Source organism: Leopardus geoffroyi, chromosome B4 (genome assembly GCF_018350155.1).
Source record: "Leopardus geoffroyi isolate Oge1 chromosome B4, O.geoffroyi_Oge1_pat1.0, whole genome shotgun sequence".
Taxonomy (NCBI): Eukaryota; Metazoa; Chordata; class Mammalia; order Carnivora; family Felidae; genus Leopardus; species Leopardus geoffroyi.
Genome location: NC_059341.1, coordinates 14,265,668 through 14,290,792, shown reverse-complemented (window position 1 = coordinate 14,290,792; position 25,125 = coordinate 14,265,668). Strand labels below are relative to the sequence as shown.

General features: G+C 41.0%; 1 protein-coding gene across 1 annotated transcript in view; it reads left to right on the top strand.

The window, feature by feature from the left end:
* Positions 1-21,091, top strand: part of ITGA8 (integrin subunit alpha 8) — a 189,061-nt gene extending 167,970 nt beyond the window's left edge. The window contains exons 28-30 of the mRNA XM_045466953.1: positions 6,624-6,725; positions 16,412-16,534; positions 18,244-21,091. Coding sequence (XP_045322909.1) covers positions 6,624-6,725; positions 16,412-16,534; positions 18,244-18,330 — 312 coding nt within the window. The 3' untranslated portion in view covers positions 18,331-21,091. The remainder of the gene's footprint in view (positions 1-6,623; positions 6,726-16,411; positions 16,535-18,243) is intronic.
* The last annotated feature ends 4,034 nt before the right edge of the window (positions 21,092-25,125 follow it).

The window sequence follows — 25,125 nt, the reverse complement described above, 5'->3', positions numbered from 1 at the left end:
CCATCAAATGAAGACATTATTTTTTCCAGCTTTATTTAGATATTGTTGACATACAATGAATGTAAATTTCAGGTGTACAAGGTGATGATTTGATACACGTATACGTTTTGGAATGACTACGACACTGAAGTTACTTAATACCTCCAACCCCTCATGTAATTACCTTGGCATGTTTGTGGAGGGCAGGTGGTTAACTTTTAAGATCTACTCTCTTAACAGCTCTCAAGAACACAAGACTGTATTGTTAATTATACATCAGATCCTCAGAACTTATTCATCTTATAGCTGGTAGTTTGTACCATTTGACCAACTTGTCCCCAATTACCCCACCCAGCCCCTGGCGACCACCAATCTGATCTACTCTATTTCTGAGTTCTGCTTTTTTAGGTTTCACATGGAAGTGATTTCACACAGTATTTGCCTTTCTTTGTCTACCTTATTTCACTTAGCATAATGTCCTCCCAAGTCCAGCCACGTTGTCACAAAAGACAGGACTTCCTTTTTATGGCTCAGTAATATTCCTTCACCAGCTTTGAGGTGAAGACCATTTAAATACCCTGTGTCCCTAAGACCTTTAAGACAGTAACTTAGGTTCAAATCAATCTCTTTAGCTCACCTCTTTATACCCAGTGCCCAGCACAAAGTAGTTCTTCAGTAAATATTAGCCAGTGGGATGATGGTGAGTGTAAGAGCACAGCGCAAGCCACAGGCCCAGGAGGGTCAAAATAGAACCCAATTAAGAAGGGAGAAGGGAGATTGCCCTAGAAAGTTGCAGTTGTTTAGTGTTCCTACAGTCTGGGTTCCAGCCAGGATGCATCTCGGTGAAGAGACACGTATGTGTGATTCATAGATTCTTCTTCGCCACTTCGGCCTCTCTGTACTGTGGCATCCCATACTGCTGCAGATAATTCTGCTGGTTGTGTGCATTGTCAAGGTTTTAAATCTCTTTTATACTAAGCAGATTAATTTCTCCGTTTGGAAAGAGCTGTTTATTTAAATGAGACTACTTTGTTTGTGACCTTGTTGTTTGGAAAGGATTTAGAAAAGGGGAAATGAGCTAAAATAAAAACCCCACCAAGTCTATACGTTCTTGCTCATATTTTAACTACTAAAAAATTCATTTGGTTCATTGTGCATAGAAAATCAAATGGTAGAATCCTGTTGAGTGTAGCTATTAAATATAGAATTTCATACCTCGGGATTTTCATGTTTTCTGTGATTGAAAATACCTCCATAGTCTCATAAATCTTATTTAATTTAAATAAAAAGAAGATAAGTAGAAAGTTAAAGGTATTTTTTAAAAGGTCGTGAAGTTTTTGTTTTTTAACTTAAGGCAGGATTTCTTTTTTTTTTTTTTTTAATGTTTATTTTTGAGAGAGAGAGAGAGACAGAGAGACAGAGCACTGGTTGGGGAGGGATAGAGAGAGAGGGAGACAGAATCTGAAGCAGGCTCCAGGCTCTGTGTGTCAGCACAGAGCCCGACACGGGGCTCGAACTCCCAAACGGTGAGATCATGACCTGAGCCGAAGTTGGACGCTCAACCGACTGAGCCACCCAGGCGCCCCCCTAAGGCAGGATTTCTTAATCTCAGCATTAATATCTTGGATAATTCATTGTTGTGGGGGGCCCTGGCCTGTGCATTATAGGATGCTTAGAAGCATCCCTGGCCCCTGCCCACTAGATGCCAATAGCAACTCACACCCCAGTTGTGACCACCAACAATGTCTCCAGACATTGCCAATAGCCCCTGGGGGCAAAATCACCCCAGTTTTGAATGATTTGTTTGATTTTTTTTCACCCCGATTTGTTTGATTTTTTTTAAGCTAAACCATTATTTATCCATTCACTCAACAAATATCATGGAGTACCAACTATGCACCAGGCACTGCTTTCTAGTACCATGTATTTTCCATCAATTTGCTCATGGTCCCTGTACTTTGGGGCTGTTACTTCTGATCTCAGCGTTGAGGAGTTGAGAGGAGGAGTCTTGCTGAATTCCCAAGCCCATGCACTCTCAATGATGACCATCCATCCCTTCTATTACTTTGGGTATCATCACATCCTACTGAAATAAGGGAGAATAACTTCGGTGGAGCAGGACTAAAATCATTACAACACCACAGTCAAGGGAAACATGATTGTTTTCAATGTCATGTGTCAGTTCTGTGATGTTAATCTATTCCAGCAGGGGGACTTCAGAGGGAAAGTTGCATCTTGGGGCTGGGCTCCCAGGTAGGTCAGTAGGTTAAGTGTCCAACTTCGGCTCAGGTCACAATCTCACAGTTCATGGGTTTGAGCCCCACATCAGGCTCTGTGCTGACAGCTCAGAACCTGGAACCTGCTTAGGATTCTGTGTCTCCCTCTCTCTCTTTGACCCTCCCCTGCTCACACACACACACACACACACACACACACACACACACTCTCTCTCTCTCTTTCAAAAATAAACATTAAAAAAAAAAAAAAGAAAATTCCATCTTCATTTTCCTGTTAAGGATGACCCAGTAAGTCTGGAAGAAGTCAATACCAATTGAGGAAATTTGCAAACTATAAATATTTAGCACAAGCAGAGTCAAACCAGAACAATCTGCAGGGACGTTCTTAAGTCCTATCAGAACAAAGTACCACTTTGATACCAGATACCAGAGAGAGTGGCCCAAGTCACCAGCATTTACCCTCAGCCATAGCCCAAATTTCGGTACTCCCCCCCCCCCCCCCCAGTTTCTGCTTATTCCTGTCTTGGAATGTGACTGCCAAAGAGGAGTGTTTTATTGCAATCTCTCTCCCTCCCTCCCCACCCTCCCAAAGAATATACTATATACTGGAGGTCATGCAATCCAGAAGGAGGTAAACATTTTCTGCCTTCCTAATCCAAACTAGAAAGTTTACAATTCTTGCATGACATGATTTGCTGCATTGTGTTTGTTTCTGTCCACTTGGTGAACGTGCAAACTGGTCAGAAAAAGATTTTATTTAGGTTAATCCTGAATGACACCCTGTCCTGTGACTGTTGCTTAAAACAATCCTTCACAGTGTAAGATTTTACCAGTAAAATCTTTGTCGTCTCACAAGGCTTTGTTTCTGGTAAATGTTGAGAACTTACACATGGGCTGTGTGGTCAAAAACAATTCTTGAGAAGGAATTAAGCAGTGGGAAGATGGGAAGGAAAGAACTCATGATGTTACTAGCCACACTCTGTATTTAACCAGTTCAAAAGCCTCACTCTCCGTTTGTTACCAACTAGGGGACTTTTATTAGTACCAAGACCATAAGCAAATCATTGTGCGCAAGTGAATAACAGAGGCAGCTAGTGAGCTGAAAACCAGGGTATAAATGACGCAGCCATAACAGGAATAGGGCATTTTCTGAGGATTAATCGCTAGCTGGGGCAGGTTGAAGGTCTGAGATATTGTCGAGGGATATTAACTCCAGCTGCTTTTTCAACCCTATTGCAGCTACATGAATAGATTGCTATATGGAAGAAGAGATTTTTTGTTTTGTTTTGTTTTTTGAGAGTGATAGGAGGGGAGAAGGGGAAGGAGAGGCAGGGGGAGAGAGAGAGAGAGAGAGAGAGAGAGAGAGAGAGAGAGAGAGATTGTGCAGAGCCCGATGTGGGGCTCCATCCCATGACTGTGAGATAGTGACCTGAGCCGAAATCAAGAGTCAGACGCTTAAGCAAGAGCCACCCAGACGCCTCATGATTTATTTTAATAATAAGAATAATGGGGGCGCCTGGGTGGCTCAGTTGGTTGAGCCACCGACTTCGGCTCAGGTCATGATCTCACCGTTTGGGAGCTCAAGCCCCGTGTCGGGCTCTGTGCTGACAGCTCAGAGCCTGGAGCCTGCTTCTGATTCTGTGTCTCCCTCTCTCGCTGCCCCTCCCCCACTCGTGCTCTGTCTCAGAAATAAATAAACATTAAAAAATTTTTTAATAACAAGAATAATGTAGTCATGTAAAGACCATGGCTGAAAGCATTCACCTTTAAACATGGAATGAATCTGCTCCCAACTATTGTTCACGAATTAAATACTTACCTGCACCATGCCTTTGACCTGCATCCACAAGAGGAGCGAATCTTTGGTGTGCCTAGCTGATCGAAGCCTAATAGCTGACGTTTCTCATTCCTTAGTGCTCTAGAGCATCTTAGAAAAATGGGCAAAAATACATTTTCCTACTGAAAAGAGTGGAAGAAACGTTGTTTTGGAGAATAAAGAGTAGATCAGGGGCGCCTGGGTGGCTCAGTCAGTTGAGCGTCCAACTCTTGATTTCAGCTCAGGTCATGATCCCAGAGTTGTGGAATCCAGCCCCACACTGGGCTCCACGCTGAGTGTGGAGCCTGCTTAAGGTTCTCTCTCTGTCTCTCCCTGTGCCCCTCTTCCCTGCTCACAATCTCTCTCACAAAAAGAAAGATAAAAAATTAAAAAATCACCAAGTGCACACAAAATTTTATTAGCCAGGTTTTCCACATTAAAAAAAATTTTTTTAACTTTTATTTATTTTTAGACAGACAGAGCACAAGCAGGGGAGGGACAGAGAGAGAGGGAGTCACAGAATCTGAAGAAGCCTCCAGGCTCTCAACTGTCAGCACAGAGCAGGAAGCAGGGTTCAAACTCACAGGCTGTGAAATCATGACCTGAGCCGAAGTCAGACACTCAACCAACTGAGCCACCCAGGTGCCCCAAGGTTTTCCATGTTTTAAAAAACACTTCTCACATAAACAAACAAAAAATCCAGCTTTCGGGTAAAATGGAAAAGCCAGGAGACAGCAGCCACCAAAAAAAGAATTTTTTCCAAATGAATAAAGTTACTTATCCTGGAATGTTAGGGTAGAAACAAAGAAAAAGTCAAAGATAGAGTGACTTCAAGTATTTAAAAGTTTTGCATGGTCTAGCCTATGCTTATCATCTAGAGGAAATGGGGTTTATTGAAGGGAGGGAAAAAATTCAGCCACAGGGGCAAAAAAAAAAAAAAAAAAGAACTTTGTAAAAAAAAAATGTAAACAAAATTATTACAATACAACCTGATGGACTGGCCACAAGCAACCCAACATTGGATTATAGGTGGGGAAGTGCTTGTGAATGTTTAATAAACTGCTCTGGGGGAGCGGGAGAAAAGCTCCAATATGTAGCATTGGCTGATTCCCATGGTGTAAATAGCCCCACCATGGCCGATTTCAAGCTGCCAACACAATGGCACCTGATACGGAATTGGGAGGTGAGGCTCCTGTACACCATCATGTAGTATTTCCGCTCCCAGGTCCAAGAGACCTAAATAATATCCAGAGCACAGATACCAGTAAAATATAATAAAAATAATTAAGAAATAGTGAGCTTTGAGTGTGTATTACCTTTTTAAAAATATAATTTTCTGGGGGCGCCTGGGTGGCGCAGTCGGTTAAGCATCCGACTTCAGCCAGGTCACGATCTCGCGGTCCGTGAGTTCGAGCCCCGCGTCGGGCTCTGGGCTGATGGCTCAGAGCCTGGAGCCTGTTTCCGAATCTGTGTCTCCCTCTCTCTCTGCCCCTCCCCCGTTCATGCTCTGTCTCTCTCTGTCTCAAAAATAAAAACGTTAAAAAAAAATTAAAAAAAAATAAATATATATAATTTTCTGAAGGTTATGTGTATTTAAACTTTAATAATGGTTCTGTTTAACGACTGATACTCAAAACTGCTGAAATTTTAACACTCTGCTCTCAAGAGCCTTGTGAGCCAATTACAGCCCAAGACTGGATAGCTGTAATCACTGTCTCAAGTTAAATGGAGGAGAACCACAGAGGCTTCCATTCTCAAAACGGCTCTCCTTAACTTGTTCTTAAATATTGTCCTTTGGCTTTAATCAACAGTTAATGTGAGAGCCAATTAAACAAACAGACAAAAACTTATGCTGAAAAGTTCTCTCAAAAACGCTATGGCTCTAAGTCTGTGGTTCTTAACCAAAGGGATTTTGCTGCCCAGGGGACATTGGCAATAATTACAGATATTTTTGGTTATCACACCTGGGGTTGAGGTGCTAGTGGCATCTAGCGGGTAAAGACCACAGCTGCTGCTATACATCCTGCAGTGTTCAGGACAGTCCCGCGTTCAACCCAAATCCTAACAGTACTGAGACTGAGAGAGCCTTCCCGGGTCTTCTGATAAGATGAAATGTGATAAATTCCTTTATAATTTAGTACCAGTCTCTCTCCTAAAACGGTTCCCTCTGTCATATAATAAGAGTTTTGTAACTCACATACCTGCCTTTTGTTCTTCACTCGCAGCAACTGTAGTAATCCTCGTGCTGACTCCTTTTAGGGACTCTGATGTTCTGCTTTTATTCTAACATCATTGTACCAATTCTTTTGTTAATAAGCCAAATTCTTTTTAGAACTAAGAAGAGGATGGATTGTTGGGGGGACGGTTAAGATGGACAGTTGCATGGATATCTACAAAGATGTCTGGATGGATGGATGGATGGATGGATGGATCATAGGATGGGGAAAAAATTTATTTCAAGAGAGAAAAAGAAGAAAGAAAGAAGGTGGAATTTTGCTTTGGAAATGGCAGACACTGAAAACAGTTGGCTGCCATTGTAACTTCTAAAAGATTTACCTGGAATATATTTAAATATATATTTTTAATTTCAGAGAAAAAATGATCCCTATTCTCTTGCATCCCTGGTGTCCTTCAAAGTTAAGAAGATGCCTTATCAAGATCAGCCAGCAAAACTCCCAGAGGGGAGCATAGGAGTAAGTATCTGAAAAATATAGACGCACAATAATTTCACTGAACTAATCATTTTTTAAATCACTATTCAACTTGTGCTACATTTAAGTGCTTATTACATTAACTTGAGAAACTTGAGAGTGCAGGACTAATACCACTTTTCTTTAAGTTTATTTATTTTGAGAGAGAGAGAAAGCAGGGGAGGGGCAGAGAGAGAGGGAGACAGAATCTCAAGCATGCTCAACGCCATCAGGGAAGAGCCTGAGGTGGGGCTTGAACTTCACAAACCATGAGATCATGACCTGAACCGAGATCAAGAGTTGGATCCTTTATCACCTAAGCCACCCAGGTGCCCCAGACTAATATCACTTTTTAATCAAGCCATTTTGTTTGAAAGGAGTCCAGATAGCAATGATCATTATAATGAAATTGCCCTGATTGTTTAATTCTGTTTATTTATTTACTTATTTTCTGATTGTTTAACTTTAAGGACAGCATGGTGAGTGAGGTGGGGAGGAAGGAGTCTCTTCCTTAGGGACAGCTGGATGACCTTAGACAGCCATCTTTCCTTTCTAGGCAAAGAACTATAATTTTCACCTGAAAAGAAAAGTACACTATGAGCTTCATTTGAATGAAATGTTATTTTCTTTTTTTTTTTTTTTTTTTAATTTTTTTTTTTCAACGTTTATTTATTTTTGGGACAGAGAGAGACAGAGCATGAACAGGGGAGGGGCAGAGAGAGAGGGAGACACAGAATCGGAAACAGGCTCCAGGCTCTGAGCCATCAGCCCAGAGCCTGACGCGGGGCTCGAACTCACGGACCGCGAGATCGTGACCTGGCTGAAGTCGGACGCTTAACCGACTGCGCCACCCAGGCGCCCCTGAAATGTTATTTTCAAATTTAGGCTATTAAACATTACTGACACCCAACTCAGACCTGCTGAGTTAGAATCTTCATTTTCTCAAAATCATCAGGGCATCGTGTACCCAGAACAATTTGAGAAGCACTGCTGTGGATGGTATAGAAGTTGATACTATCATAATGTGTCTTATCAGCCTAGGTCTTAAATGTAATTATAAAATTTAATCTTTCTATAGCCTGATCTACTTTCAGTCATTTAAATTAGATGAATCCATTGATTAGTGATTTGCAACTCTTGAGTATGCAAAGAAGCATCACTCATTTGACTTTAAAGATAAAAACATGCTAAGACCTCACCCCAAACATCAGGATTCAGTAAGTCTGGCACTGTGCTTTAAAAGCGCCTGGGTGGCTCAGACAGTTAAGCATCCAACTTGTAATTTCGGCTCAGGTCGTAATCTCGCAGTTGGTAAGACTGAGCCCCACGGTGGGCTCTGTGTTGATGGTGTAGAGCCTGCTGGGATTCTCTCTCTCTCTCTCTGCCCCTGCCCTGTGCTCACTCTTTCTCTCAAAAACAAAACAAAAAAACAAAACAAAAAAACAAAAAAACCCCAAAACATTGAAAGCACTGAGAATCTCTAGCACCTAGTCTGGCAGCACGGAGCAAGACCCACATTTCCAATGTGTTTCAAAACACATTCTCCGGGGGGCACCTGGGTGGCTCAGTCGGTTGAGCGGCCGGCTTTGGCTCAGGTCATGATCTCGCGGTCCGTGAGTTCGAGCCCCAACACAGGGCTCTGTGCTGACAGCTCAGAGCCTGGAGCCTGTTTCCGATTCTGTGTCTCCCTCTCTCTCTGACCCTCCCCTGTTCATGCTCTGTCTCTCCCTGTCTCAAAAATAAATAAAACGTTTAAAAAAAAAATTGAAAAACAGTTTTAAAAAAAACACACACACACATTCTCCGAGCTTCATCCTGGCTCCACCCACTCTAATTAAGAAACTTTCAGAAAATCACTCTGCTTCGCTGGGGCTGTTAACCATATTCACCTGAAAGCATTGTCGAGAAGGTTAATAAAATGATGTCTGAGGAGCCCACGCATTACACCTAGAACAAGGTATTCAAGTCAGTAATAGCAACCCTCCCAAAATGCCTTACCCTCTCCGTCTAGGTTGAGGAAGCCCAAACTGGAAATGTGAAAGTATTTGAGTAAACTTTGGTGGCATTTGAAAGTAAGCACTGCCACATCTTTCTTTATGTGGCTCATCTCTCTTTCCTTAGCAAGATGTCTACCATAGTTTGGATTTATGTTCAACCCAGAAGACAGAGGCTTTGGGTTTTTAATATAGGATGTTCTTCGGAAGAGGTTCAAAGGCTTGTTGCTCTAATGGAGATAAATCTGGGTCCCTTTGTTTTCTCCGAGCATGTGTTTCATAAAAGAAACATATGTTACAGTCAGTCCCATCAACAGTATTGTGTCTTTCTGCACTGGCCACAGGTGACAGCCTGCTGTTCTCAACCCATCTCAAAAGATCCACAAAATCATCAGATACATGTGCTTCCCCCATCCCCACCACTCCTGTCATTGCATTTTTCAAAAGCCTTGTTATCTGGGGTGAATGATTTACCACATCATGGATATGAAGGTTATTGGGAAAACATTTCGGAATGAAGGTTCTCTGAGGTCTCGCAGATCTGCCCCACCCCACGCTCAAGGGAAATGATTTTCCTGTGGCTTGCTTTGAGAGGACTGGGCTTTGGGCTGGCTGATGTTTTCTTCTAGCAAGTTCTTCTCAAAGGTCCTTCTTATATGGAAAAGAAAGCAGCAGAAGAGAATTGCTTTAAGGCGCTAAATCAGTTGGAATGGGTAGTTGGGAATCATAATTATGGACCCCAATCTCTACTCTGCCATTGGGTAAACCTTCTCGGATACTTTTTTTGTGACGAGACTAGAGACTGGTGGCTTGTTTTCCTAGGCCCTTGTGCGGGTTGATTAGTTTGTTTGTACTTCCTTGGCAACAAGGTCATGATTCAGCCATTTTTTTGAGCCCGGTGTGAGCTTCTTTGAAGAAGAGAGCAGTCCCCATTTGCTACCTGCAGCATGTCTGTTTGTGACAAATGAACTCATGAAGCATGACTCTTGCCATGTTCAGAGGTGAGGGAAAGGTTGCATGAGGCAAGGAATAGACTGAACACAGAGTCATTACAGCGCAGCAGAGAAAAAAACAGGATTCAGTTATTTGAACACTTTCCTTAGCAATCATCTTTGGCATTTGTATGTGGTGCCACTAAAGCCAAATTCTATAATTTACATCCAGAAAGGGAATATTATTGTCTAGTAACTCCAACTGTAGTTATTAGAAACTAGTTAACGAAAATCTTTCCTTAAACCTCATACAGGGGTGCCTGGGTGGCTCAGGTCACTATCTTGCGGTTTGAGTTCAAGCCCCGCATCGGCCTCTGTGCTGACAGCTCAGAGCCTGGAGCTTGCTTTGGATTCTTTGTCTCCCTCTCGCCCTCTCCCCCGTCCATGCTCTGTCTCTCTCTCTCTCTCTCTCTCAAAAATAAACATTAAGAAATATTTTTAAAGAAAAAACCTCATACAGAAACTATAAATCCATTTCATTGCCAGCACAGCTTTAGAACCTTAAAATAGAGTTATTATATTCAACAATTATTTGTGGAGTTCAAACTGCTTATCTCATAGGGGCCATTGAAATGTTAAAATGTGTGTTCAGCTGGTCCACTTTATGTTATTATTTTATTCTAAATGGCACCGTAGGTAGGGTATCTTGGTACATTTAAACCATTCTTGCGACCCCTATGAAGTATGTTTACACAAGATTTTGTGAGACATAAATACAGATGTCAACATTAATTACAGTTGCAAATACAAGGGAGCTTTTTCCTTCTACCTTGGTATTTTGTCAAATATACAAAAACATATCATAAACGTCAATGATAAAATGTAGGCATATTAAAAAGTTATATATGGTCCTTCAACCGTAATAAAGAACAACGAGATTTATGACATGATGAAGGTTCCCTACTTAGCATCACTTTAAGAAAGTTTAAATTCCACTTATAATTTATGGATCTCACTTCCTAAGATTGCAGATAATTACAATAAGTGAATTGTTAAAATTTTATACTATTTCTTTAAATAGCTACAGGTTCTTGATAAAGATGAATTGAAACAGTTTGTTGATTGGTTGGCACACACTTAAGTTTTTCACCCTAAATTTTAAGTACTTCAGTTAGTCAACATTACCCTTCTTTCTTTTATTTTTTAATGTTTTTTTTTAATTGATATTTGAGAGAGAGAGAGAGACAGAGACAGAGCATGAGTGGGGGAGGGGCAGAGAGATGGAGAATCTGAAATAGGCTCCAGGCTCCAGGCTACGAGCTGTCAGCACAGATCCCGACACAGGGCTCAAACTCACGAGCAGTGAGATCATGACCTGAGCCAAAGTCAGACGCTTAACCACTTACCCGACTGAGCCACCCAGGTGCCCCTACCCTTCTTTCTGAAAGCAGCTGAAATATATAATCACTTGCATTTTTAAAGGAAACCTTTAGTCCTCAATACACCCTTTCTGCCATCGGACCACCTTCTAGATGAATGATTCTTACAAGGAGGGGCTTAGATAATCAGGCAAATCACACCTTTGTGTGAGACTATACAGAATGTTCTAGAGCTGTGTAGTCCAGTATGGTAGCCATCAGCCACAGGTGGATAGTGAGTACCTGAGATGTAGCCACTGTGACTGAAGAAGTAAACTAGAAGTTTGACTTCATTTTAACTCATTTATTTTTTTTTTTATTTTTTTAAATTTTTTTTTTCAACGTTTATTTATTTTTGGGACAGAGAGAGACAGAGCATGAACGGGGGAGGGGCAGAGAGAGAGGGAGACACAGAATCGGAAACAGGCTCCAGGCTCTGAGCCATCAGCCCAGAGCCTGACGCGGGGCTCGAACTCACGCACCGCGAGATCGTGACCTGGCTGAAGTCGGACGCTTAACCGACTGCGCCACCCAGGCACCCCATTAACTCATTTAAATGTAAACCTAAAAACTGTAGCAGTCTAAGATTTTTTGTCCATTAAATGCAGCTATATTTTTTTGGTGAGACTACATTTTGCTTTTACCACTGAAAATCTGGTTTGTTGTTATATGCTGCAAATATCAAATACACACTGGATTTTGGAGACTTCGTTAAAAAAAAAAAAAAGAAGAATTTAAAATGTCTTGTGGAGGGGCGCCTGGGTGGCTCAGTCGGTTAAGCATCTGACTTGAGCTGAGGTCATGATCTCACGGTTTGTGGGTTCGAGCCCCACGTCAAGCTCTGTGCTGACAGGTCAGAGCCAGGAGCCTGCTTCACATTCTGTGTCTCCCTCTCTCTTTGCTTGGGCTCTGTCTCTCAAAAATGAATAACGTTAAAAAAAAATAAAAAATAAAAATAAATAAAATGTCTTGTGGATATTTTTATATCAACTACATGTTGACATAATAGTTTGGATATTTAGGGTTAAATAAATTATTAAAATTAATGTCTCATCTTTCTTTTTCCTTTTTCAAAAAATTCCTAAGTTACACATGTGGCTTACATTATATTTCTGTTGGACAACACAGATCTATTGCAGGGTTATACAAGGTTCCAGTTTGGAGCTGGTGATAATAGCTACAGAGCTCCAGAGAACATTGGGGTGTTAAATAAGTCTTATTTGAAATGAGTGAAAAATTATTACAGTAAATTAGTGTTTAGTCATGACAAACTCTGACAATTAAGACCTATTTTTCTTACTATTTATTTTCCAATGGATAATGTAAGCTTCTTGTGGGCTTATCAAAATGAGCTGCAAGATGAACATAAACAATGAGTTACAAAGCTTCAGTATTTTCCAACATTTTATTTTGTGCCAAGCTTTCCCAAACCATTCTGAAATTTCCATAGCACTGATACAGATTTAAATAAGCTTTGGTCATATAAAAGTAGTCAATTAAGTCTTTCCCTAGTAAGTTTGCCTTTGCAGTTCAAGTTTCTAATTTATACAAAGCATTGAGTTTCACGAAAGGCTGGGCTTTACCTATTTCCACCCACGGATGAAATGCCCCCATTGCCATTTATAGACATGAATATGTCACATGACTCCCTGATCAATGTGTTTTCAGAAAGACTTCTCTTTCCAAGACATGTGTGACTCTTCCAATGACGTGTTACACTTGACTCTTCATCCACCTCTTTCCAGCAACAACCGATGAGCTCTCCTGCCCTGGAAATCTGGAGAAATGCTCTGGGGCACTGTTGTTGATTTTCCATATTTCCACTGGCCTTAGTGTAGTGACTTCTTGACTAGGCAGTGAAAAGCCTAGATAAGTTTAGGAAAACACCAGGGGCCAAGGAAGGTCTTTGCGGCTGCTCCCATTTTAGATTGAGAAGATTGGGCAGCCTCAGTGCCACATGGATGTCCTAAAGGCAGCTGGCAAGCAAAGCAGAATGCAGGCACAGGAGGAAAGTTTTTGAGTTTGTGTTCTTTTAGAACTCTTTGTCCTTTCCTCCTGGTTAATTACATATGATGATTTACAGGAAATGTACATGACATGTGTAATCTTAACGTTTAAAATACCCAGAGAAGGGGAATGGAGTGGTATTATTTTTTTAATTTTTTTTTTAACGTTTATTTATTTTTGAGACCGAGAGAGAGCATGAATGGGGGAGGGTCAGAGAGACAGGGAGACACAGAACCTGAAACAGGCTCCAGGCTCTGAGCTGTCAGCACAGAGCCCGACGCGGGGCTCAAACTCACGGACCGTGAGATCATGACCTGAGCCGAAGTCAGACGCTTAACCAACAGGGCCACCCAGGCGCCCCATGGAGTGGTATTTTTTAAGTGAGCATAATGTTACTGGGAGAAGACTGATGACAGTTTGGGTGATGAGAATTTCAGAATTTTGGAACTGAAAAGGACAGTAGCAATCACCTGGTCTCAGACATTTTTAAGACACTACTGTCAGCATCTTTGGAAGTGAATGCAAACAAAAAGCCAATAGATTTTGTAATTGTACCTATATGCTGTTCTCTGCTTCAAGAGACTCTAATAAGCATATCCTGTTCAATTTAATATTTTATTCATATTTTTCCATCATTGCTGCAAAAAAAAGTCTTCATATGTAGCATTATTCTTTGTAAGTGACCTCCCTACCTGTTTCTACAGAATGAGAAGTTTATTTTTTTTATTTTTTTTTTTAATGTTTATTTATTTTTGGCAGAGAGAGAGAGACACAGAGCATGAGCAGGGAGCAGCAGAGAGAGAGAGGGAAACACAGAATCCAAAGCAGGCTCCAGGCTCTGAGCTGTCAGCACAGAGCCCGATTCGGGGCTTGAACTCACAGACCGCGAGATCATGACCTGAGCTGAAGTCAGAAGCTCAACTGACTGACCCATCCAGGTGCCCCAAGAATGAGAAGTTTTTTAAATAATAGCATCAAAGCCTACAGTAGCCAAGAAACCCAGCAAAGTTGTTAGTAGCTCTTCTCCCAATCCATTGCTTTTTATTAAACTAACAATATGAACAGAATAATCTATGGACTTTCTTTCAACCCTTTTAGCTGTATTACTGTAAAGTACCTACTAGTAAATTCTGGCAATCTCTAACACATGCACCAAATATAGCCTGAAACTATGTTGTTTTCTCAGTGAAATTAGAGCTCGGGGGGAAGAAACATTTATAAGAAACCCCAGAATTGGCCGTGGCTCCAGATTTTCTCTTTCCTGGGCCACCCTAACTAGCCAGTGAATACATACATGATCAATACCATCCCTGGTAGTTTCAAAATTCTGAAATTCTCATTACCAAAACTGTTTGAGTCTGCTTCCAGTAATGTTATTTCATTTTGAAAGATCACCTCATGTCCTTCCTCCAAACACTTGAAGAGGAGGATTGAGCACTGACTTCATAGGTATTAGATGTAATTTACTAAGGGAAAAGAATATAAAGGGAAGTGATTCAGAAGTCATCAGTCCCTATCTTGCTCATGTAGCCATATACATGCAAAGGATTGTTTTAGAGTAAGTCACTTAGGCTGCAGAATCCAGGTGGCATTGTGACTGCTTTCAGTCCTTCAGTGCATCATTTCTTCACATGCCATGTGTCCTGTCCTTAGACTGCAACAAGCAGGGCGAGGGTAATCCCATCATGGTCATGGAATTGTTGCACTTCCTGCTGATGTGTTGGATGAAATAGGGACTGTGCTGGCAATGGGCATTAACGGGCGAAGGAGGAAGGTATAAATGGTGAGGAGGTTATGGCCAGCCTTTTCCTCACTGAGAGCAGGGAGCAAGTCCCTGGCACTAGTGTGCATGTGGAATGACTAGCAGTCTCACTACTGTTGATGCCTTTGTTTGGTCTGGATATCAATGATACTTGGGACAGGAGAATTGAGAGAATTAAGTCATCAGTATGTCCGCTGCATAGGGGAAATGGACCAAGATGAAGGAGCAGTGAAAAGCCTAATAAGCTGAGAAAACCAGAGGCAGGATGCTCCAATCTAGTTAAGAAGGCAGAGGAAAGAGGTGATCATGGTCAGGGCCGGATACTTGGGTACAGGCCATGAAAACACCCATACATTTCCAGCCAAGACACATTCCAGAGCCACCAACCTTTGCTATGAGTCCATCATCTCTTGACTAGTGGGTTAGAGAATTGTGACCTAGAGGTCCCAAACATGTATCAGAACTGGACCTATGATCCTTCCAACCAACACAGTTAAAACGAGGAGCACTCTGCCTGGTTTAACTGAGGCAGTACTTCTCTCTAAAACCAGATAGACCTGCCTGGATGAATAACATTTCCGATCCAAGAACATTTTCATTTCTATTTTCTTTGGCAGAGGTGTTAGCAGTGTGACTGGGTCTCTCGGTTTTGTCTGGGGGTCTACAGCTTCTTTGCCGTTGGGGTCTCCAAAGACACATTTCCCCAGCACATGAGCAATAGGGGAGCTGCTTCTGCTCATGGGGGAGGGGAGGGGTGGTTCATGGACATTGAGCATGCAGTCCTGCTGGGAAGGTCTCCTTTTCCTCCAAATTCCCTTGCAACAGTAGGGAATGAAATGAGTTCTAATAGCAACCGAAAACTGGATCTAGGATTGAAAGCAACCCCAATGCATCCAGACAATTAGCATTCACTGTGCTTACTTCCATAAACTCCAAGATGGCTAGTGAGGCTGTGGGCCATCATAAACAAAGAAGCTAGAGATAAAGAGGTGGTGGCATTAATTAGTTGTGTGACTCACTTAGCTCCTCTGGGACTCAATCTTCTCATCAATAAAATGGCGGGGGGGGGGGGGGGCGGGTAGTGGTGGTTATATTAGGTGATTTCTAATCTTTTTGCACATTCAACAGTCCAGTGGATCCAATTCAACTCACTTCTCAGTGAGGTTAGCCCAGTTCTGTAGAGAAATGTGTGTGGACAGACTTGGCCTTTCATAGGGTCAATGGCAGTCATTACTGCCACAAAAGGTCCAGCCCAATTTAAGGTCATTCCTTTTCACCTTGTTGGTTCTCAGTCTTGATCCACTTCAATTCCATTCCAGGGTTTCTGGGCTGTTCTAAGCCAAACACCCACCAAGTGTCTGTAATTAGATCTTCCATTCAACCTAGGAGACCTCAGAATGTGCTGTTTTTTAAGAGTTTATGTTTGAGTTCTGTAGACATTCAGATCTCCCCTAGGATGATTTCAACTATTATATGGATCTTTTCAGAACTACTCCCAGTATTGTATGGTAATTACTACTTTATTTCACCCACCAGTTTTCAAATTTGAGGTCATTTGCTTTATTTTCCATTTCAGATTAAGACATCAGTTATCTGGGCAACCCCAAATGTTTCCTTCTCAATCCCATTATGGGTAATAATACTAGCAATACTTCTTGGATTATTGGTTCTGGCCATCTTAACCTTAGCTTTATGGAAGGTAAGTTTATTTATTTTGTTTTTCTTTTTGAGTAGAGAGGCCACTGAGGGGATTTACAAGGATACACCTAGTGACTTGAAAAGACAATGCCAGAGGCACGATTTGGGGATTTTTAACAGACATAAAGGGAAAATTGTGTCTTGTTTGTCTTGGCAAACTTACTATGCTTGTGTAGCTGACATTTAAGAAGACCAAGAGTGTTTAATGCTGCTTTTATCTGGAGATTTCTTGTAAATAAATACAGAGAAAGTTAGACTTTCTTAGCTAAGACCTGTGATCTTCTTTCCAATATACTTGTGGTGAAAATGTTACTGTGAAGCCTTCTTTTTCTTGTTTAATTAATCAAGATCTCAAGCTTTTTGCTGACATGGTCCCATCAGCAATTGTTTGAGATGTTTCTTTTTAAGCACCACAAATGCAATTAATATAGTAGTTAACTGATACTTGGACTCTTGGGCCAAATAGATCATGCATGTTATATGCTTGGAATTTTTTTTTTTTTTTTTTTTTTTTTTTTTTTTTTTATCTTGCCAATAAGTCCATCTCCATTAGGAAGGCTTAATGAATTCTTTCATGTGTTTCTGGCCTGAAAACCAACACGACTGCCAAGTTTCACAGACCTTTCCATTCCAAAAAAGAAACAGTGGCACAATTACATGACTGTAAGAGTAATTAATCCAGTCACATCTTAGTTAACCACTATTGTTGGGGTTCCCCAAAATCATAGTGTATTTTTATTTTAAAACAATATGTTGCATGCTTAAAAAATGGAGAAAACCTTGCCATGTGAGTTAAATAACGGCTTTCCTGATCATTATCAATTGTTTGGTGCCATCCTGAGCCTACACGGTCTACTGAATTTTTTACCTTTTGAAATAGACCTTTGTGTTATTCTGTTATTTATACCATCTTTGTTTCCATAAACGATAGTGTGACAATTGACAGAATATGGTCCTAGTCTTGCAGAAAAAAAAAAAAAAAAAAAAGACAACTCAATAGTTATCAACAAAACCCAATGCATTTGGCTTCTGGTGTAAGAAGCAATAAATAAGAATTGAGGTCAAGATTTCTAGGGAAAGTTAGATTCTCCTAGACCAAATACTAATTTGAAATTCAGGAGGATTAAGATTCTAGAATCACTTCTTCCCCAAGTTGTTGGTTGATCTTTAGAAAGTTGCTTAGATGTTCTGGGATTTAAAGGAATGACCTTTCTAGACAAAGAATGACAATCTACTTTTCCTGTTTATGCTCTGTGTTCCACAAGTACAGAGGGATATGCAAGTTTCTCCTCTCTTTTTCCTAAATTCCACCCTGAGATAGCCTATGACACACTTCAGGAGAGAGTCCCCCTTCCCTGGCCAGCAGCAGTTAGGACTTCTGCTGGCTCCAAAAAACATGCAGAAAAGCAGAGAGGAAATCTTTGGGCCTTGTTGCTATAATCTCAGGAAAAATATACGAGGTCCCTAAGTGGATTATATAACACAGGGAAATTCTCCCACTAGCACGAACACTCTGCCTTATGCAATAAATTCGTCACCGCAGGTAAAGGATCCTCGGCTTTCCCCTCCTAATTCAGAGAATTGGTCAGATAATATCCACAGAGCTTCAGTTTCTCATAGAAAATACAATAAAGTGAAAATTCTTAGAACGAGGAGTTTCACCCATTCCCAGAACACCTTGATTGTACAGCCCGTTTCTCTTTTTCACAGTGCGGATTCTTTGACAGAGCAAGACCACCCCAGGATGACATGAATGACAGGGAACAACTCACAGATGAGAAAACCATTGAGACATGAAAAGCAAAAGCAAAGTTCAAGACACTCAAACACTGGTCCTGTTCAAAGCAAAGAAGGAACATAAAGGTTAAACAAAGGTTTCCCTGTACCCGCCAGTGACCTAGGAAATGGAAGGGCCCCAGAAAGATCACCTCATCTGTGCTGCACTTTGGAGAAGACGCCACGGAGCCCAGAGACCCTTCTGGGAGAGGTAACGTCCTCAACACTGTGGAAACCATTAGCCATCACGGAAGACATCTTTTGCTTTAGTCATTCTGCCTTTGGCAGACACTCTGAAATGGGCATGGGAACTCAAGTTGCTTTCCAGGTAAATCCAACTCAAGTCGTAGAGATGAACTATCGGAATTACGGTCAACTTCAGAAGGTGAACTAGGACCGAACCTTCCAACACTACTGTATCCAGCAGAATATTTGACACCTCCCTATGGAAAAGAAGCATTTCTAATGAAGTTATGGCTCAGGGAGACAAGCATATGTTGTTGGTACTGTGAAAGTACTTTTGAAACGACAAAGATAATCGTGTAACTGAGGATAACAATTTATTTATTTATTTTCCATGTCTCTGGGCAGATATCCTGGTCATCTAGAAGATTTGGACATTAGATTTGGTTAACTGGTTCTCGAAATCACTCACTAAATTTCCTTCTAAGGTAACCATCTGGTGCAGATAAATTCACAGAACATCTTTAGACAGCGCTAAGAAAAAGCAGACAGTTTCCCTTAATACTTAGCTGCCTGCTACCTGAAATCACTTGGATTCACACTTTCCGAGGACTCACATCTGCTTGATTTAGCTTGGCAAAAAGTTGTATTTATATTTCCTTTCATACAAAAAAAAAATGCTTTCTATTGACTTAATTAGCAATACACAGATTTCAAGGTCCTCTCACACCTGTGTGGTGTTTAAAAGTAAGGGTAAAATTTCTGAGTCCATTGATACAAAAACAGTTTTACAATATGGGTAAACATTATTTTTAATATCTATAAGGAACAACAGCAATACTTAGCTTGGGATTAAATAACCTATTTCTCTACTATTCCTCAAATCTATATACACAGAGAAGACACATCAAGCATACATGGGAAAGAAATACAAAGTTATGCAGATGTGAGATGAATCCAGAAAAGGGATTCCTAAGAATTTTATTTAGAATTTCCTATTCTAACCTTACTACTCATTTTTACCGCAATCTTTATAATACACAACTTCGGAAAATAACCTTTATTTAAGCTATTCTCCCATCACCTAAAATTTAACCACCACAGAAAGTTGATGTTTAAAACTCTTGTAAATAATCCATAGTCGTGTGTAATGTCATCGTTTCTGAAGTAAACTTGACCAGCCAAAGTTATATAATCTGCACAGTTTTGTAGCCTTTTTATGATCATGAAAAATTACCATGAAGAAATGCTGAACAAATTTTATATTTATGTGCAATATTTTATAGACCTACGTATCTAAAGCATGTATGTTTACACTGGCATTAGTTATTTTTTTAATTAATATCCTATTACATATAATAGAGCAAGTGGACCAAAATCCTTAGGTTTACAAAGCGGTTGGAAAAGTTGTATTCCCAGCGTCAACAATCACACTTTATTTGAAAGATGAGCCAAACTCACAGACACTAAATTTTCTGTTGTGCCTTAGCTTGGAGGCCAGCCATTTGGCTATAGTTGCAGATCTTCCTTGGAAACCAAATGCAAGGCTCATGGAAGGATACTCTGACGCAGTTCATATTTTTCCCAGTTGTGAATTAAATCCTGTCACGGTAGCAGTTTCAAGTCTGTAAGGACAGAAGTCTGGCTCCCAGGGCATATGGCCAACTGTGGGTGAGAACCGCAGGTGCCTCAGAGAGTTTGAGGGTCCCACACCAGCCTCTGCAGGTCTTCTGTGTTAGTCCTCCAGGTAGAATTGGTTTGGCAAGGAGGTGGCTGTCTATATGTGATTGGAGGAGTGCCAAACAGGTTTCTCCGCCCCCACATAACACCCTAACTCTTGTCATCATGCCTGACTTTGGGCCAACAGAGATTAGCTCCTAAGGATTTGGGGTTCTAGAAGGACCCTGAGAAAACCCACCCATTGCCTTTTAAGTTAACATTCGTGAAGAAACTCAGAACCGCTAGGGCTACATAAATGTAGGACCCCATGAGCTGGGTCACACAGACACCCAGAGGAAAGGACAGATGCCAGGAACAAGACTAGGACCCGGAACGGAGCGAGATCTGAGGTTTCCTCACAGTCTCAGCCAAGAGTGGTCCTCTCTGCAGAGACGGACATTTGACAGAGGACCATCACACACATAGTGGCCCCCTCTGCCACCTCAGATGTGGAAGCAAATGGAGGAAAGGGGGCACCTGAGGTCAGGTGAACCCACCAGTTATCAGTTCCCGAGCAGCACCGCCGCTTAAGGAACACTCTGTCGATGCACTGAGAGTATCTGCTTCTCGCCATAACACTGCCGATCACTTTCATAATTCATGTTGTACCATGCTTCTGTTAGAGTCTATGTATATCTTAGATATCCCTTTTGAAATTCTTACAGCTGGCTTAGAAGACATGGAAAAAATGGGCAAATCAAGTTTTATACACTTGGAGATTTTTATACAGTAAATAAACATGGACTAGTCACCACTGAAACCCCCACTTCTTCAACTCCTTTTTTTTCTTCTTTTATTTAAATACATGTGTAGATATCTGTGAAGATTTTCACATGCCTATTAACCTTGTCACTAATAAAATGAAAAATTAAAGACACGATGACGTACTTGTGGTCTGTTTTGCACACAACGTACAGCTTTCCCACAATAGCAGAGATCAAACGTTTCTGTCTTTATGCTTTGATTTTTCATTATTATAAAGACATTTAATGTTGGAAGAAATCTGGAAGAGTGAGAATACAACATTTCTTTGGGATGATGAGAATGTTCTAAACTTAGATTGTGGTGATGTTTGCATAACTCCGTGAATACACCAAAAAATACTGAATTGTACACTTTAAATGGGTAAGTTTTATAATATGTGAATTAAATCCCAATAAAGGTATTTAAAAAACATTTTTAAGTTACTTCTAATAACTCTACCCTTATACAACTGATTACTTTTCTCTACATTGCCTTTCAAATTTTGTCCATATAAAAATCTTAGCACCTTTTTTAAGTTTATTTATTTATTTTTGAGAGGGAGAGAAAGTGCACACAAGCTGGGGAGGGGCAGAGAGAGATGGAGAAGGAGAATCCCGAGCAGGCTCCAGACTATCAGCATGGAGCCCAATGTGGGGCTTGAACTCATGAACCGTGAGATCATGACCTGAACCAAAATCACGAGGCAGACACTTAACCGACTGAGCCACACAGGCTCCCCAAAATCTTAGCTCCTTTATGAAGCTCTCTTCTGTGTCTTCAGCCAAGCTGTGTCTCCAGCTGCCTAATGGCATTTTACGAATCACTACCCTTTTCCTTCTGTTTGCATGACTATCTTCCAACTGCACTGACCCTTAATGAGAGCAGGAAACATAATCTTTTCACCTTTGTGTCTCCAGGACCTAGGACCAACCTCTGCTATATAGTCAGTGCTCACAAACATTTCTAGAATAAATAAATATACCTATGCGTATAATAATAATCACAGGGAACATGTACTTTTGTAATCTACTTCCATTACAAAGCTCCAGGGTGCACACATTATTCATAGTGTTCATACAATGTTATTTTAATAGTTACCCCAAGTTCTTTTCAATTAGTAGGCCATCTTTTGTTTAAACATCCCCCCTCTCATCAGAAATAGTTCTTCACAGATTCATTTATTAAGAATAACATTAAATTGAGGGGCACCTGGGTGGCTCAGTCGGTTAAGCGTCCAACTTCAGATCAGGTCACGATCTCACGGTTTGTGGGTTCGAACCCCACATCCGGCTCTGTGCTGACAGCTCAGCCTGCTTTGGATTCTTGGTCTCCCTCCCTCCATCCCTCCCCCACTCATGATCTGTCTCTGTCTCTCTCAAAAATAAACAAACATAAGGGCGCCTGGGTGGCTCAGTTGGTTGAGCGTCCAACTTTGGCTCAGGTCATGATCTTGCGGTTTGTGGGTTCAAGCCCCACGTTGGGCTCTGTACTGACAGCTCGGAGCCTGGAGCCTATTTTGGATTCTGTGTCTCCCTCTCTCTGCCCCTCCCCTGCTCATGCTCTGTCTCTCCCTCTCTCTCAAAAATAAATAAACATAAAAAATTTTAAAAAATAAAAATAATAAATAAATAAACATTAAAAAATTTTAAGAATACCATTAAGAATAATTTTAAGAATAATTTTAATAATTAACTTTAATAATTTTAAGAATAATAAGAATAATTATTTTTGGGACAGAGAGAGACAGAGCATGACCGGGGGAGGGGCAGAGAGAGAGGGAGACACAGAATCGGAAACAGGCTCCAGGCTCTGAGCCATCAGCCCAGAGCCTGACGCGGGGCTCGAACTCACGGACCGCGAGATCGTGACCTGGCTGAAGTCGGACGCTTAACCGACTGCGCCACCCAGGCGCCCCTAGAATAATAAGAATAATTTTAAGAATAACTTTCATCCATGAGGCTTCTCTTGGTTACTTCAATGAATGAACTTCACATGTCTTTACTTGGTCAAAGTATAGAAGCTTTTTGTGGTTCTTGAAAAGATTGCTTCTTTAAGAGCACTAGATCAATTTGCATTAACCTAAATATACTGTTTCCTTCATAATTCTGTCAGTATTCTAAAATATTTTGGTAATTGTTTCCAAGAAATACTTTAATTGTATTTCACTAGAATTCAGTTATTTGATATACACATTTAATTTTGAGTTCTAATATTTATCAACCATTCAATATAGACCAATGTGCTGGCCATACCCTGTAAGACATTTAAAGACCTGCCATTTGTCTGGCCAGTATCCATGAATCCCAACAAGAAGAACCCTGCATTCCCATGCCTTCCTTATAGCCTAAAGCAAGCTATCAGATGAATCTCTCACTTCATATTATATATCACTCACACTTCAAAGCCTACATATATATATCTAAAGGCTTCTGGTGGTTTTCAAGGATGCCTGTGTATCCCAGATGAAAAAAATGCAAAACCAAATCTGAGATTTGGTAATATAGGAGCTGACCATCAAATCACCATCCCAGTACCAACTTGCCTGAGTGGGGCAAGACTTCCCGTGACACACACAGAAGGGTCTATTCTAGGCCAACCGCACTGGTTAAAGCCTAAACATGTTCATAGTGAGGGAAAAACCATCTTACCATGTCTTTTACAGAAGTAAAAGGCTTTGTAGTTGGATGCGTGCAGTGAGAACTCACTCTTCTCAACAAATTCTGTTGATATCTTTGTCACTTCCAGCCATTTTATATGTAGACACTTAAATGCATCAATACCTTCTCTTTTTTTAAGTTTATTTATTTATTTTGAGAGAGAAAGAGAGATTGAACAGGGGAGAGGCAGAGAGAGAGAGAAAGAGAATCCCAAGTAGGCTCTGCACCTTGGTGCAGAGCCTGATGTGGGGCTCGAATTCACAAACCAGGAGATCATGACCTGAGCGGAAATCAAGAGTCAGATGCTTACCCAACTGAGCCACCAGGAACCCCTGCATCAGTATTTTCTAATCAGGATATAAGGTTTTGTGACAAAGTGAAATTCCCTTCCAAGTTGCACACTTGCTCTGTGAAGTTTGTGCAGATCCTTACAGGTTATGCCTATAGAACACAGCACCCTGGCACCCCCAAGGAGATCAAAAATGTGAAAACCTAGGGGCGCGTGGGTGGCTCAGTGGGTTTAGCGTCTGACTTCAGCCTAGGTCATGATCTCGCTGTTCTGAGTTTGAGCCCCACGTCAGGCTCTGTGCTGATAGCTCAAAGCCCAGAGCCTGCTTCAGATTGTGTCTTCCTCCCTCTCTCTCTCTCTCTTTTTCTCTCTCTCTCGGTCCCTCCCCCTTTCGTGCTCGGTCTCTGTCTCTCAAAAATTAATAAACATTAAAAAAAAAATTTTAAAAACGTGAAAACCTTTGCTTGATATCCATGAATGCTAAGATACTACCTCCCTAGGGTGTGATGTTCTTCTCCCCAAATGTAGCAGATTTTCTCCTTCAGAACTCTGATGACATTAAAAGGTTGATTTCTTTAGCATGAAAAGTTTAAAGCATTGCAACTTTAGACTCAGTTGGGAGCTGAGCAAAACCATAACCCCCCAGTGCTGCTGAAGTTAATGGCACGTTCAGAATGGCCAGCACACACATAAAGCACAGCTCTGCTTGCCATGTTAAACTCTCCCCGACCCCACCCCCAAAATGCCATCTGCCTGACACACTGCCTTTTGGGATTGTTCATGAGCAAGTTCTCTGTTATTTATGATTGTTAGCCAAAACCCATATGGAAATGGAGCTTGATACGAGCGCCTCTTGACAATAAAAAGTCTTGAATTTAACTTCTTCCAGCACCATGATAGGACGCAGTGTGAATGTTCTTAGTATCTGTCTGCTGTTGCATACCTTGATTGGGCACTGTGTTGTAGAAAGAACCAAGTTACCAGCAGATTGCCCTGCTATCCAACCTGTCTTTGGATGATCTTTTAAGTAGTAACAGGGGGGCCCCCTGGTTTAAAAATTTCAGATTTAACTTTCATTCACTTAATTGACTGTAGGGTCAGAGCATATGCAAGCATTTTTATTTTTCTGATAATGTTTAATGTTTTAAAAACTCCCTATTTCTTTTCTGTGTTAGCTTCCTGAAAGGGCTGCCATAACAAAGTACCACAAACTGGGTGGCTTAA